Below are 16,516 nucleotides of genomic sequence, written 5' to 3'. Positions count from 1 at the left end.
AAAAGTTATGCTGCTCTAAATTACATAAAGTGTCAAAATTAAAAAATTGTTATTGAAGTTCTTGAGACAAAATCATGAAAAACATACCCTAATCTTCATCCTAGCCCATGCCATCGATAGTAGACACTTAGGGCAAGCTTCAAGTTTTAATTCAGTACCAAATAGAACATTATATCTAGCATAGGTGAAAAGTTATGCTGCTTTGAATTACATAAAGTGTCAAAATTAAAAAATTGTTATTGAAGTTCTTGAGACAAAATCATGAAAAACATACCCTAATCTTCATCCCAGCCCATTCTCACAATAGTAGAAACTTAGGGCATATCATACCTTCACCTAAATCAATCTGCAAAAGGAATGTAAAATATTTTAATATACACTTATAATTTTGTACTTTGCTGTAACAAGTATCTTAACCCAGTGGATACAGGGTTGTCTAAAAGACGTCTTAAAGACGTCCCTTTATGTCCGCGGACAATTCGGGAACAATGATGGCAATGTCTCTGAGTTATCAAAAAGACAACTAAAAGACGTCCTAAAGACGTCTAAAAGACATAAGAAAGGACATCCAAAGTACGTCTCAAAGACGTCTTTTGGATGTCTAAAAGACATATAAAGGACGTCTTAAAGTCGTCCTTTTTACATTCCTTCAGATTTTAAATAGACATTTCTTTTATATCATTATCTAAGTAATATTTAGTAGCTGGAGTATCTAATATAATTGTTATCCATATAATAGCAATTAAAATTAGCTGCGATTACTAATAATTAGTGGCGTTAATTAACTTTTTTTCTCCGTGCATATAAATAATTTAAATGGTTTATAAAATTGTTACACCCTAATGCTTTAATGCCTTCCTTCCGATTGAGTTCTGCGCATCAAAAATAAATGGAAAAACGATGCGCGGAAGGAAGGCATTAAAGCATCAGGGTGTATTATAAATATCGAGTTATTATTTTTTTTTAATTTTGTAATTTTTGTTATGCACTACAAATTTTCTTAAAAGTTTTAACATTTTAGAAAATCAACGACATTCTTTTAACACAGTTGAGCTGGTCTGACCCTACTATTTGCAAAATGACAAATAGCAACAGTGACAAATTCATAAAAATATTAATTTGAGAAATGCAAATTAGCAAAAATAAAATATGCAAAACAACAATTAGTAGAAATAATGATACACAACAAAGCAGTTTCGCAAAAAATAACAATTAGCAAAAGTATCTAACAATTTGTAAAACTGCCAACTGCCTATACGGCATTGCCCGTATAAATGTTATAAATAAATAAAAAAAAATTTGATGTAATTTGACCTCAGAAGTTCAAAAACGGTTTTTAAAAAAATGTCCCGATGTGTGTGTATGTACTAACATTACATTCACCTCAATATCTCAGAACGAGGATCTAAAGGCTTGATTTTTTTTTTAAATTGTAGGTCTCCCTGGGGGACGTAAAATGAGATTATTTTCAGCCCGATTCATGAAGTTTAACTATTTTTTTGCATTTTTCATTTTATAAAAAAACGTTCTTTGGCCATAACTTAAAAAAATGTTGGGGCACCTATAAATGTTTTTCTTTAGTTTTGCAGAGTTTTTTCAGATGCATCATAGGGTTTCGTGGCCTAAAATGACAAAAAAATAAATAATAATTTATTTAGAATTTTTTTTTGTACTTAAGATTGAAATTTTCTTTTTATTACCAAAGTAACGGTTGCCACGGTAACTGTTGTTATGACAACCATTAACATAGCAATGGATGCCACGGCAACGGTTGTTATGACAACCATTAACATAGCAATTGTTGTCATGGCAACGGTTGTTATATCAACCATTAACATAGCAATGGTTGCCATGGCAACGGTTGTTATATCAACCATTAACATAGCAACGGTTGTTATGTTGTTTCGGCCCTTGGCCACGATACCCTACAAACGCTTCTATTGATATACTTTTTAACCTGATTCGGTCAAAAATGATCAAATTATTGGTATTTAAAAAATCAAAAATTGTGGAAAATATCATTTTTTCAACATTCTTGTTTATTAACTTATATGTAATTATTAAACTATTATATTAAACACATTTTTGGACCAAGATTTAATGATTTTTAACTCTTTTATAAAAAGTAATTCTTATATTTTAATTATTATTATTTCTATGAGGAAGTAAAGTGTTCATGAAATGAACACCAAATTTATAAAAATGTACAACTTGGCATCAGTTTTTATTTTTTTTTAATTTTTTTGCTTAAATTGCTATTTATGCGTTCACGAGTCCCCTCGATTGCCATCGATTGGGGTGGTGTCGTTGTCTCTCTCCCTCTCCAACTACGGTTGGAGAGAGAGGGGTAGAGCGTTAAGTTAAGGCACTGCCACAGCTCGCTGCTGCCTGCGCAGGCAGCTGAGATACAATGAGAGTGAGGGAGAAAAATCATGAATTTGAATTTTCTTTCTCCCTTAATCTCATTGTATCTCAGCTGCCTGCGCAGGCAGCAGCGAGCTGTGGCAGTACCTTTACTTTACCTCCGAGTACGGTGTGAACTCGGTGGAGAGGCGGCTTGTTGCTTATGTTTCAGATAAATCATGGCTGTATGTGAGAGGCTTTAAACCACAGTACGTTATTTTAGTGTTGCCACTTGCTGTACACTCGTGCTCATTAATGCCTTCTCTCAGGGAAGGAACTAATTTGACGCGTTTTGCCCACTTTCTATATTTTTTATAGTTCGTGCCAATAATTCCATAGGAATTTTACTTTTCCATTGGCTGATTTTTTATACAATATAGATGGTAGGCAAAGTTCGTGAAATTTAATGCCTTCCCTCAGGGAAGGCATTAATGAGCACGAGTGTACGTCATTTTCAACAATAATTCGTTGAATCATAACAAAGATATTTTTACCTTTTTAATTAAATTATTAATTATTAATGTTTAATAAATGCCGATTACAGTAGAACATCAGACTTTAATGCCCTTCCAAGATTCTCAACGTAGTTGGACTGACGATTTACCAGTTTGCAAAAAATCTGGTAAGTTTATTATTGTTAAATTAACCTAAAAAATTTTGCATTTTCTTTATTTTATTTTTTTATCATGTGAAAAAAAGACGGACGAAATAAATAATATTGCATAAAAAGTTTTTCAATAATTGGTTTAATTTTGTTTTAAACTTTATTGCTTTTATTAATTTTTATAATTTTTACTGGCATTTTTAATTTATTGTTCTTTAATATTATTGTCGAATTTGTTTGTTAATGGGAATTCAATATTTCCTGGTAAATCTTTTTCTAGTAAATTCTTTCTCTCTTTTTAATTCTCGTTATAACTAACAATTCGAAGAGAAAAGAATTTTATCGAAAATGAAAAAATAAACTGTGTTTTTTGAGAAATTATTTAGAATATTTATTAAACTTATTTTTCAGGAATAGGATTTTCGACTAATCAAATATATCGAGAAGACGGTTGTCGACAAGAGGAGCATCCTTTTGAGGATCGTAGTTTTCATTTTCGTTGCGATGATTCAACGTTTCTTTATGGTGTTTTCGATGGACACGAGGGTACAAAAGCTGCGAGTTTTGCCCTTCAACGAATGGCCGCTGAAATATTATTGGGACAGTTGAATGAAAAAAATAATGACGATGAAGTTAGAGAAGTTCTTCGGTAAAATTATTTATATCCTTTAGCGACAAAAATTCGTTTATTCGATGTATTTGAAATAGTTATTTCAAATACAACGATTAAAATAATAGATTAATTATTATCATCGCTAATTTCTCCTAATTTCCTTATTTCTAATTTTTGTTTTAGCCAAGCATTCATTGCCGTTGAACGTGGATATTTAGACTCGATTGGCGATATTTTGGCAGAACGTGCAAGTTTACAGTTCGATATTCCGGACGGTCTTAATTCATACGAAACGTATCAAAAATTTCCACATTTGGTTAGTAGAAATTTGTATATAATTACTCGATTTTTTCCATTACATTCTAGAGGAATTAAATTTTTTTAATAAGCTTAAAATAAAATTCATCAACGCTTTCTCATAGAGTTGTAAATTTTCGTTTATTTTCGTTGCAGGTAGACAAATTAAATGCTTTAAATTGTGAATTATCGGCGGGAACAAGTGCGGCGGTGGCATTAATTCACAATGGACGTTTGTATGTCGCTAATGTTGGCGACAGTAGAGCTTTATTGTGCAAAACTGACAGCAATCAAGTTTTAAGGGTCATTCAACTCAGTATTGATCATGATTTAAGGAACGAAGACGAATTATTGCGATTATCACAACTTGGCCTTGATGTTAAATCAATTCGACAAGGTAGCTTCTCGTTTTTTGTTTGCCTCGCATAAACTATGAAATTACCACAAATTCTGAACTGTCAAAAAATTATTTCTTATAAATTATTTTAAATGAATAATTTTACTTCAATATTTCAAAATTTTTTCACATAAATAGATGAACTTCAAAAAGTTTCAATTTCAAATTTTTATAAGCATTCACTGTTCAAAGAAATTAATTAGAAATTGTAAAGAACTTAGATTTTTGAAAAATTTTAATAATTTAAATTCTTCTAAAATTAATTAAATTGTATAATATATTTTTAATTAATTATTAAAAATAATAATTTACAGAAGAATTTTAGTTAAAAATACTAATAAAAATTGAATTTTAGAGAAGTTACAAATGATTGCAGAAATTCAATTATTTTCAAAACTATTAAAATTCTTCGCAGAAATTCAATTAACTTAAAAAAATTTTTTAATTCTTGTCAAAATTTATATTATTCTTTATAAATAATAAAATTTTTCAAAAGAATTCAATTATTTAAAAAGATTGTTGATAAAATTCTACGCAAACATTTATTTATTTTCATGAATAATAAAAATTTCAGAGGAATTCAGTTATTTATAATTTATTTTAAATTTCTTCGCAATAATTTGATAATTTTTATAAATAATAAAAATTTTTAAAGGGATTCAATTTTTTCATAAATAATAAAATTCCTTTTAGGAAATAATTATTTTCAAAAATAATAAAACTTATTGTAGAATTTCAATTATTTTTAATTCAATTTTTAACGTATTTCTCGAAAAATGTAAATTATTCTTAAAAAATTGTATTAAAATTTGTTAGAAGAATTCAATTATTGAAAAATTTGTTGATAATATTTCTTATGAGAATTCAATTTTAAGAAACATTTAATTATTCAATAAATTATTTATTTATGTATATTTAAATTTTTAAATAAAAATTCATTTAAAAATTAATTTTAGTTAACATTTTAGATAATAATTGAATATTAAAAGCATTATAGAGTGAATTTTTCGAAATAATTAAATTTTGAAAAGGTTTCAAATTAAAATCTTTAAAAATTTGAATTTTTTATACGTTTTACTAACAATTCTGTAGAATTAAGTTTTTTGAAAAAGTTTAATTAAATTCTTGTTGAAATTATTCGAAGTTTTTATTTTCTAATACATATTTAATTAAAGAATTTCTGAATAAAATGGAAACTTCGTAAAATTGAATTGTAAGCAAATCGATTTGAATAATCTAATAATTTCTTTGAGTACCTAATAATTACCTACTTTTTATTAATTATTTGTCATTTTTAATCAAATTATTAATTTATTCAAATAATAATAAATCGTATTATTTAAATATATAATTATATTTGTCGATTGATAATAATTAATGATGATTAAATTCCAATTAAAGGATCTCATTTGGGTAACCAGGAGAACACACGTTGCTTAGGAAATTATTTAGTAAAAGGAGGTTATCGGGAATTTGAGGAATTATCCTCAGCTTCTATCGAGCCAATAATTGCCGAACCGGAAATCCACGGTGGAATTGAAATTGATGATTCCTGTCGATTTTTGATGCTCATGTCTCGAGGACTCTACAAAGCTTTAGAAGAAGCAACGCGTACCGAACAAGTTAATAAAGAAATCGCTCTTATGGCCGTCGAACAGGTAATTTTATTTTTAAATTTTATATACTTTCATTTTTTTCTAATTTAAATTTTTGTTTAAAAAAAATAATATTTTAGATTTGAAAACTATTTATTAAAAATTTAAAAAACTTTTTTAAATTTTCAACATGCTTTAATTTTAATTTAATGCATATTTTACATTTCACATAAAGTTTGCATCGTTTGCATTCATAAATGCACGAAATAGAGAAAAATATAGTAGAAGAATAAAATTAAGAACAAAATTTAGAAAAATAATTTGAAAAAATTACAGAAAGGGAACATTTATTTTTCAAATATTTACTAGAGAGAAAAATGCAGAAAGAAAATAAAATTTAGAAAAATAATTAATAGAGAGAAAAATGTAAGAAAACGAAATTTAGGAAAATAATTACGAGACATAAAAATATAGAAAGGGAATAAAATTTAGAAAAATAATTATTAGAGAGAAAACTGTAAGAGAAAGAAATTTAGGAAAATAATTACGAGAGAGAGAGGAATACAGAAAGGGAATAAAATTTAGAAAAATAATTACAAGAGAGAAAAAATATAGAAAAGAGAATAACATTCAAGAAAATAATCACTATTTTAAGGGGAAAATTGTTTGTGAGAGAAAAATACAGAAGCAGAAAAGAATTTACGAAAAATAATTACTACATCAGAAATTAATTTACAGTTTCGAGTTCAGTCAACATTAACGGGCGTGGCGCAAGCGGTGGTCGACAAAATAGTGAGAATTCATCACGACATAAATATGAGTCATTCCCCAAGTGCATCGACAAGTGGAAAACGCGAGGATATAACTTTACTTGTTAGAAATTTTAATTTTCCACTTTCAAATGCACTGAAAAGTCCAACGGCGCCTTCTGTTCGTTTTGATCCGATTGTTCAAACAGCACCGGCTCTCAATATGGAGGATCAGCAGGATGCTTACAGTATAAAAAGTGAAATATCAGATGAAAATTATGACGCATTTACTGCAACGACATCAACAACATCAGATGTCTATCCACCGGTTGCAAATCCAATGAATCGTAATTCCAAAATTAAACCGTATGTAGATTTTTCGGAATATTACGAAAATGTGGAAAAGAGACGCGAGGAGGGCACATTACCGGAAGGAATTGACTTTTGATTTTTGCAGTGTTATTTTCATTTCTTTTTTTTTTTTTTGAAAGACTGAAATAATTTTAATTTTATTCGAGGGAATGTTGAATGTTTTAATTGTATATTTTTTAGCAGATTTTTTTTAATCACGAACTTTTAATGAAATGAATAATAATCCATGATGATTAAATTTTGGAATTTTTGAAACTATTTTTGTTAATAAATTTGATCTTTTTGATTAAAAAAAGGTACTTTTTTGTACTTTAATTTCTACTCTAGTCACTTCTCTTTCTATAATTTTTAGTAATTTAAAAAAATTAAAGTCGGTTCGATTTTAGAGTCTATAAAATTGAAACTTTTGCACAACTCTAAAAAAAAAAGTTATTTTAAAAGTTTGATTTTTACGAATTGAAAAAAAATCGCCCCTTGAAAATATTTGATTTTAAAAGTAAATCATAAGAATTTTATTCTTTTTCTGGTTTTATCTGGAAAACTTTAAAAATTCCACATGCCCTTTAATTGAATCGTAACAGTCCAAAGAAAATAATAGAATCTAAATTATCGTCAGTGAAATGGTTACTTTCTTTGATTAAGCATAATTTTTCGACGATATTTTTAATTCAATATTTACCAAGATTCGTAATTCGATTTCAAAATTAGTTTAAAGAAAATTTATATTTTTTAATATTGTGACAATGGTAATTTTTTAAAATTAAAATTAGAAAGTAGTTTAAAATTGAAAATATTAATTAATAAAATTAGTTACTTTAATTATTACTTATTTGGTTACTTAGTTATTGAATTAGTTAATTAATAAATTAATTATTAAAATTCGACAAATACAATTTTTTTTAATGTAACCCTGTCGAGGTAAATTGTAAATAAAAATTTTAATTACCTGAAGACAGAAAGAAAAAAAGTGAGTTTTGAAAAATGGTAAAATTATCTTTATTATAAAAATGTATATATGGATTTATAAAAATATACGTATTTTCTTACTGTTTTGGAAGAACAAAATGAATAAAAGGAAAAAATTAATTATTTGACGGATGAAAAATTTAATTTACAAATATTTTGTTGGCATGCACTTGAGTCTTTCAAAAGCTGCTTTTTCCAGACATTCTCTATGATCGGGATGGGCTATTTGAATTAATGCGTTCGCTCTTTGACGTAATGTTTTTCCAAAAAGATTTGCGATTCCATGCTCAGTGACTACGTAATGTGTGTGCGCTCTCGTTGAAACAACTCCGCTGCCTAGATATTTTTATTTATTTCAATTAAATTATCGGCGATAAAAGATAATTTTCTAATTATTAACATTAAATAATTTAAATTGAATAATCCATAAATTAAAATAAATCAAAAATTAACTAAAGTAATTAAATTATAAATTAAATAAATAAACAAACCTATAGACTAAATTAATTAAATCTATAAATTCAATAATCTATAATAAATAATATTTTTGTGAAGTTTATAACGTTTATGATAATTATATTCAGAAAAACATTTTTCTAATGAAATTATAAACTTTTTTTTGAAAATATTCCTACAAAAGATAATTTACGAAATATTTTTGAAAATCCTGTTCCGAAAATAAGATTTAAAAAAATAGGAATTTTGCAAATATTTTTCTTCTTTTTCTAAAAGAAAATAATAAATTTGTTAAAAAAATTGTGATTCATAAACAAAAATAATGCAAAATAAATTGCATTATTATTAACTTTTTTTATAATTTTTCTTTTCAAATATTTTCAATTTTAAAATTAATATATTAAAAATCATCGAATTTTTGCAAAGAATTTTATCAAAAAATTTGATGATAATAGAATTCCTTCACAGAATTTTATTATTTAGGAAAATAACTGAATTCTCGCTAAGAATTTTATTAAAATTTTTAAAAATCCTAATTAAATTCTTTTAAAGAATTTCTTTGAATTTTTTTTTGAAACTAATGGAGTTTCTTTAATAATTTTTAATTGAATTGAAAATTTTGAAAGCATTTGAATTTTATGAAGAAGGATTTTATTAAAAGTGAATTGAAAATAATTGAATTCTTGAGGAGAATTTTACTATTTATAAAAATTGTTTCGAAGGATTTATTAAAATTTTCGGACATAATTGAAATTTATGGAAATATTATATTTAAAAATATTTGAATTCATCCGAGGAATTCAATTAAAATTCTTTTGAAAATCATTGGATTTTTGTAAAGATTTTACTATTGGAAAAAATAATTGAATTGTTTAGAAGGATTTTACCATTTTTAAAAATAATGAAAATGTTTCGCGAGAATTTTTAAAAAATTTAAGAAATAATTAAATTGTTATGAAGAATTTTATAGAATTATTTTAAAATAATGAAATTTTTTCGAGAAATTAAATTAAAGTTGTTTCGAAAATAATGGAATTTCTTTAAAGAATTTTATTAAAATTATGTATCTATATTCAAAATAATTGAATTCATCACAAGAATTTTATTATTTTTTGAAAATAATTGAATTCTTTCAATTTTTTTGACAAATATATTTAAAAATTGCATTGAAAGTAATTTAATTTTTATATAGAATTTTTTAAAAATATTTTGAGAATAATTTAATTATTTTTAGAGAATTTTAAATTTTTGTTGAAATTGCATTTTATGGAAATTTTTGAAAATAATTAATTTCTTTCATGTAATTTTATTTAAATTTGATTAAAAATAATTTAATTCTTGTGAAGAATTTTACTATTTTTAAAAATAATTGAATTTTTTGAAGGATTTATTAAAATTTTAGAAAATATGAACAAGTAATAATTAATTTTGTACTTAATAAGTGATTTTTTTTAATTTTGATTATGAAATGATTTTAAAAATTTATATTTGAAAATTAAAAATATTTGTAATTTGCATAATAATAATAATAATCACGTTCCACGCGTAAAATTTTCTAGTAATAATATAATATATACAAGCAATCTATCTAAAGATAACAAAAACCAAAGTATAAATAAAAGACAACTTCAGAGTATGAGGGACAGAAAAAGTGAATGAATCAATGAAAGAACATTCAAATTATAATAGTTAATTTGAAAAAATAAAATTTTCGGAATAATATTGTGGTTAATGGAATCAGGAAGTCTTTTACATATTTTGAAACCAGATTTTTTCAAAATATAGCTGCAACAACCCCCAGACGAAAGTCAGTGGACTGACCCTAATATAAATTTTCTTAAAATTATTTAATCACTAACAATTTTAATTTTATTTTTTTTACAATTAGACTTACTGTAATTGATGAGTGGACACAGTTAAACACACTTAAACTTCATAAAATTAATAAATAATAAAAACACTATTGCTGAACTAAACAAACAGACAAATTAATAAATAACAAAAACACAATGTCTGAACTATTCCAACAGACAAACAGATGAAAACTAATTTTCGAATCACACCTTCCTTGTCTTCTCCTTGCAGGCCTGACAGAAATTAGGAAAGGGTCGCTGACCTTGTGACGTATGCTGACAATTATGCGCAAAATCACGAAAACTACAACTCTCAAGAAGACTGTTATCGAAAGAAAGGTACAAGAGACTTGACAACAACAATAAACGAGACAGACCTATGATAAAAAAAACAAACAAACGACTCTCTCTCTCTCTCTATACTTCGAATATACAGAGTAAGTAACGAAACACTTCGTTACATTCTTTCCAGAACTTTGAATAAAATTCCCTGACATTTCCCTAATCAATTTTATTTTTTCCTATATTCACTAATTGAGGCTCCGGATCTTAAAAGGGCACTTTCAGCATTGATTTTAAATGATAAAAGTGCCCTTTTAAGATCCGGAGCCTCAATTTCCCTGACTTGTAGCTTGTGAAAATCCTGATTTATTATCAAAATAAATAGCCGCAAGAAAAAAGAAATTTTGAAAGAAACCTTTTTTAAGAATCGGTTGTATTTTGCTTTCGCCAGTGCTCGTGATGGACGGGAAAGCAATAATGGCCTTTCCTTTTCCATCTTGACCCATGGCAGCACCTCGAATGAAATCAAGTTGTCCTCCGAATCCAGAGTACATTTTGCAACCCAAACTGTCCTGGGAAACTTGACCCGTGATATCCATTTCAATGCAACCATTAATAGAAACCATTTTTGGTTGCGATGAAATCACTCTCGGATCATTCACATAACTGATTGTCAATATTTCTGAAAATTCGTCAATTATTCAATTTATTAAATTAAATACAATATTCTAAATGGTCTCTATAGTTAATAAATAATTTTTTACAGGACTCGAACCAGTGAAAGTATTTAAAAATAGTATTTAAAAATATATTACATATTTTCAAAAATTTTCAACTAAAATTCTTCTTTAAATCGATTATTTTTAATAATTTTCGAAAAAGTTCTTTGACAATTTTCAAATCCATTTCTTTACAATATTCAATTTTACAAAATTTCAATTATTCGTAAATTCTTCAATTAAATAAATATTAGAAAATAAAAACTTCAAATAATAAAAAAAAATCCACAATTAAACTTTCTCAAAAAAATTAATTTCAAAATTTAATTATTTTTAAAAATTCAGGCCATACTGCTTTTAATATTCAATTATTATATAAAATTTTAATTAAAATTAATTTTTAAATCAATTTTTATTAGAAAATTCTACTAGATTTCAATTATTTAAATACAAATAAATTGCAAATATATAATTTATTGAATAATTGAATGTTTCTTAAAATTTAATCCCATAAAGGATCGTTATCAACAAATATTCGAATAATTGAATTCTATCAACGAATTTTAATAAAATTTTTAAGAATAATTACATTTTTCGAGAAATTCGATTAAAATTGTATTAAAAATAAATAAATAATTGAAATTTTGCGATGAGTTTTATTATTTATGAAAATAATTGAATCCCTAAGAAGAATTTTATTACTTTTGAACAATATTGAATTTGTGCGAAGAATATTATTACTCTTGAAAATAATTGAATCTATAAATCCATTATTTTTAATAATTTTTGAAAAAGTTCTTTAAGAATTTTAATCTGAAATATTTTCAAAATTCAATTATTTTTAAAAATTTACTCTCTAATGCTTTTAAAATTCAATTATAATCTAAAATTTTAATTGAAATTTATTTTTAAATCAATGTTTATGAGAAAATTTTACTAGAATTCAATTATTTAAATACAAAATAACAATTTATTGAATAATTGCATGTTTCTTAAAATATAACTGAATTCTTTTGACGAATTTTAAAAAAAATTTTAAGAATTTTTTCGAGGAATTCGATAAAAATTGTATTAAAAGTAATTTAAATTCTGCAATGAATTTTATTATTTATGAAGATAATTGAATTTCGAAAAAGAATTTTATTATTTACGAAAATAATTGAATCCCCGTAAAAATTTTATTATTTATCAAAATAATTAAATATTTGCAAAGAAATGTATAAAAAAATTTGCAAATAGTGAAATTGCTGTGAAATTTTTATTATTTTTTGAAAATATTTAGAAGTTTGTGTAGAATTTTATGACATTTTTTTTAAATAATTGAATTCTTTTGGAAAATTTTATGAAAATAGTAGATATTGAAAATCATTTAATTGAGGAAAATTTAAAAAAATAATTGAATTTTGGAGAAGAATTTAAATATTTCTAAAGATAATTGAAATTTTGACAAGAATTTTTAAAAATTGTTGAACATAATTGAATTTCCGCGAAGAATTTTATTATTTTTGAAAATAATTAAATTTTTGCAATCATTTGTAATTTCTCTAAATTTCTCCAAATTATATCGTCCAATTTACGGAATTTTTACAGGATTTACAGACCTGGTTCGAGCCCTGGTTTTATAATTATTTTTTATAATTAATTGATTTTTAGTTAATTATTTTTTCATAATTAATTTATAATTAATTGTTCTTTATATTTAATTGCTTTTGTATTTAATTAACTATTTTTTTAAAAATTTGAATCAACTAACCGATGAAGGGATTATTGTGAATGAAGTCGTAGACTTTCTTCGTGCCAATGGCAAATGATCCAATCATTCGACCGCGATGTTTTGATTTCAATTGATTTGTGATTGCGCCCTTTTCCACTAAATCGACCATACCGTCGCCTAAAATTTCACTGTGAATACCAAGATCCTTGTGATAACTCAAGTGGCAGGCAATGGCTTCAGGAATATTTCCAATTCCCATTTGAATCGTCGAGCCGTCTTCAATTAGGACTTGCGCTATTTTCTTGCCGATTTCAATTTCAACTTCGTTTGGCGGTTCACCAGGATGGACGCATGGCAATGGACAATCGTGCTTTACTGCCCAATCGATGTGACTCGAATGAATCACCGAGTCGCCGAAACTCCTTGGCATGTGCTCGTTCACTTGTGCTGGAAAAATTCGTTTTTTTCAATTAATAAAGTATTTCTTTTATTTTTGATTTTATGATTCTTTCAAATTCAATTTTATTTCTTCAACAAATAATAATTGACTTACAAAAAAAAAATTAATTCGAATTAATTAATTAATTAATTAATTAATTATTTGTGTTTCAATTAATGAATTTGTTTTGCGAGATTTATTTGTGTTGAAATAAAGAAATTTGTTCTGCAAAATTTATTTTTAGTAGAATAAACAAATTTGTTCTGTAAAATAAATTTGTCATACAGAAATTATTTACTTAGTGTTTATTAAAGAACGTAAATAATTTTGATTAATTAATTTTTGTTTAAATATTAACTTTATGAACAAAATTTCTCAAAAGAAATCAATTCTTCTTCAAAATTCTACAAAAATTAAATTATTTTTTATAGAATTTCAGAAAATTTCAATTATTTTGCAAATTTACAATTTCTTGTTTATAAAATTTTAATTATTCTCAGAAATTAAATTATTTTCAATACAATTTTAATAAAATTCTATAATCAAATTTTTAATTTTTATAATTATTAACAGACACGATTACTTTAAAAAACTGAAAATTTTTTTTGTTCAATTCAATTATTTACAAAATTTTCAATTAAAATTATTTTAAAAAATTCTGTTATTTTCAAAAAACTTAAAGAACTTCTTCAAAAGAATTTAATTATTTATAAAAACTCTAAAAAAATTGTTCAAAAGAATTTTATTTTCTATCAATAATTTAAAAAAATTTTAATTATATAATAATTAGCAAAATCAATTATATTAAAAAAATTCAAAAAATTGTTTAAAAGAATTAAATTATTTTCAATACCTATTCTAATAAATTTCCTTGAATGAATTAAATTATTTTAAAAACTTGTAGTAAAATTCTGAGTAGAATTTAATTATTTGGTGAACATTTTAATAAAATTCAATAATTAAATTTTCAATTTCAATTAGTAACAAAAACGATTATTTTTTTTTTAAATTCAAAGAAATTCTTCATAAAATTTAATTAGTTTTCAATTAAAATTATTAAAGAAATTTCATTATTTCAAAAAAAAATTCAAAGAAGTTTTTCAAAAGAATTTAATTAGGATTTTCAAAATTTTAAAAAATAAAATTCATCTTAAGAATTCAATTATTTTCATAAATAATAAAATTCTTCGAAGGAATTCAATTATTTTTCAATTTTTTCCTATAATTCTTTGTAAGTATTCAATAGTTTTCAATACATTAATTTTACAATTGGAAACATTTAAAAAGAAAAATTATTAAAAACAACAAAGCAAACGACTAAAAAATTGATTTATATTAGAAAAAAAATTTGTCCTGAAAAATTGATTTAATACTCATTATTATTGTTAATAATTAAGTAAATAAACAAATAAAATAATAAAAACAATAAAAAAACAATATATAATAATTAATCAATTTAATTGTTTCAATTATTTAATTTGTTTAACTCACCAATAATAACTTTTGCAGTTGTTAAAACGGATCTGGTGCAATCGACGCTCGTTCCCAGGGAGCAGAAACCTCGAGGATCTGGAGGACTGACTTGTATGAGAGCAACGTCTGGAATTATGTCGCCTTCGCAAAATATTTTCGGCGTCTCATGATGGAAAATTGGAATATAATCCGCTCGTCCCTCGTTCACAGCTTCTCTCAGATTTGAGCCGATGTACAAACTTATTGACCTAAAGTGTTCTGAAAGAAAAACGAATTATTTAGTTAATTAGACTTTAAAAATGAATTAAATTTTTTAAAATAATTATTAATTCAAAGTATTCTGAAAGTAAATTTAATATAAATTAATGAAAATTTAAAAAATTAAAAATATTTAAAATCAACAAAGATTTCTGAATTTCTGAACAAAAGTGAGAATTTAAATTCAGAATTTTGTCTAGAGAATCATTTATTTAATTAAAATATATCTTCAATTCAAACTTATGAATTAAAATTATTAACTAATTTAGAATCAAAGAAGAATTTTGAATTTCTAAACGAAATTGACAATTTAAATTCAAAATTTCGTTTAGACATTCAGAAAACCTTTTTTTCATGAATAGAAAAATAATTTAAATACGATTAATTAAAAAATTCTTTATATGATTAATCAATTGAATTAATTTTGATAATTTCTAAAATATGAAATACGTAACTGTAAAAATTTGTATTTAGTAAAAATTAATAATAATAATTGTAAATTTACTCTCAAATTCCGGATGAACGAAAGGTGCATCTCCCTCGAGACCCATATGGACCAAACGAACTCCACGAAGATTATTGCAAATTCCATGCTCCGTTAATCCTCGAATTAATTCAAAAGGTGTCGCAGATCCGCCTTGAATGTAGACAAGTTGCTCTGTAAAAGAAGAAAAATTCCTCTAAATTATTTTTTCTTTTCATTAAAAAACACTTATTTTTTTTACCAAATTGTCAAAATTTTCAATGACATTTTTTCTTCACCAAAAAAAATTTTTTCACCTGAATTCACGATTTTTATCGCATCTTCAATGCAAACCCATCGTGGACATCTTTTTGATGGTTGAAAAGGTTCACGGAGTGCAGCGAGGGATCGATTACCAAAACCGCATAAACTTTTTTTCGTGTTCCTCCATTTATTGAGACTTGTCTCAATGATGCTAAACATTTTTGATTTTGCAAATTCAAAAAAAAAATCAAACTTTTTTCACAAATTTCACTAAAAAAAAATAAATGTTGACTGCCAAAACAATGTTTCGTTGATTACTTTTTTCCAAAAAAAGAATAATAATTGTCTTAATTTACAAAAAATTTTGAATAAAATATAATCTAAATTTCATTTTGCTGCTTCTAAGCAACCCGTCAAATATAATTTTTTCATGACGATTTTCAATTTTTTTTCGCTTATTTTTCTTATTTCATTTTTTTTTCTCGCGTTAAACAGCATTTTCACTTCGCTTTGTTTCACTTTGTTTAAATTGACAAAATATATTTTCAATATTATGGGAGAAAAAAATTACAAAATTTTTTTTTCCAAGGATCCGAAGA

The 16,516-nt window shown here is 24.8% G+C and overlaps 3 protein-coding genes across 8 annotated transcripts in view; 1 reads left to right on the top strand and 2 right to left on the bottom strand.

Annotated features, from left to right (window-relative positions):
• Positions 1-10,698, bottom strand: part of LOC122502851 (integrator complex subunit 9) — a 32,998-nt gene extending 22,300 nt beyond the window's left edge. For 2 of the 4 annotated variants that reach the window (XM_043613145.1, XM_043613144.1), the window contains exon 1: positions 10,347-10,698. The gene's annotated coding sequence lies outside the window, so the exon portion shown is untranslated. The remainder of the gene's footprint in view (positions 1-10,346) is intronic. The other 2 variants (XM_043613143.1, XM_043613149.1) reach the window with 2 other exon arrangements.
• On the top strand, positions 2,539-7,517 carry LOC122502854 (TGF-beta-activated kinase 1 and MAP3K7-binding protein 1-like). 3 transcript variants are annotated; one of them, XM_043613153.1, is made up of 7 exons: positions 2,539-2,612; positions 2,948-3,025; positions 3,419-3,656; positions 3,804-3,936; positions 4,074-4,314; positions 5,716-5,972; positions 6,648-7,517. In XM_043613153.1, exons 2-7 carry the CDS (start codon positions 2,965-2,967, stop codon positions 7,104-7,106), a joined length of 1,389 nt encoding a protein of 462 aa, XP_043469088.1. In that variant the 5' UTR covers positions 2,539-2,612; positions 2,948-2,964; the 3' UTR covers positions 7,107-7,517. The 3 variants fall into 3 exon arrangements, with proteins under 3 accessions (XP_043469088.1, XP_043469089.1, XP_043469087.1); XM_043613154.1 differs by lacking the exon at positions 2,539-2,612 and adding an exon at positions 2,740-2,786; XM_043613152.1 differs by lacking the exon at positions 2,539-2,612 and having other exon boundaries at positions 2,795-3,025; positions 6,648-7,514.
• On the bottom strand, positions 8,003-16,390 carry LOC122502853 (4-hydroxybutyrate coenzyme A transferase-like). Its single transcript, XM_043613151.1, has 6 exons — positions 15,971-16,390; positions 15,696-15,848; positions 14,951-15,190; positions 13,060-13,467; positions 11,003-11,269; positions 8,003-8,332 (listed from the first exon to the last, which is right to left on the bottom strand). The coding sequence occupies exons 1-6, from the start codon at positions 16,134-16,136 to the stop codon at positions 8,142-8,144; spliced, it is 1,425 nt and encodes a 474-aa protein (XP_043469086.1). The 5' UTR covers positions 16,137-16,390; the 3' UTR covers positions 8,003-8,141.
• Between the last annotated feature and the right edge of the window lie 126 nt (positions 16,391-16,516).

Source organism: Leptopilina heterotoma, unplaced genomic scaffold (genome assembly GCF_015476425.1).
Source record: "Leptopilina heterotoma isolate Lh14 unplaced genomic scaffold, ASM1547642v1 Lhet_24, whole genome shotgun sequence".
Lineage (NCBI taxonomy): Eukaryota > Metazoa > Arthropoda > Insecta > Hymenoptera > Figitidae > Leptopilina > Leptopilina heterotoma.
Note: the sequence above shows the minus strand (reverse complement) of the source record. Positions and strands in the feature narration are given on the sequence as shown.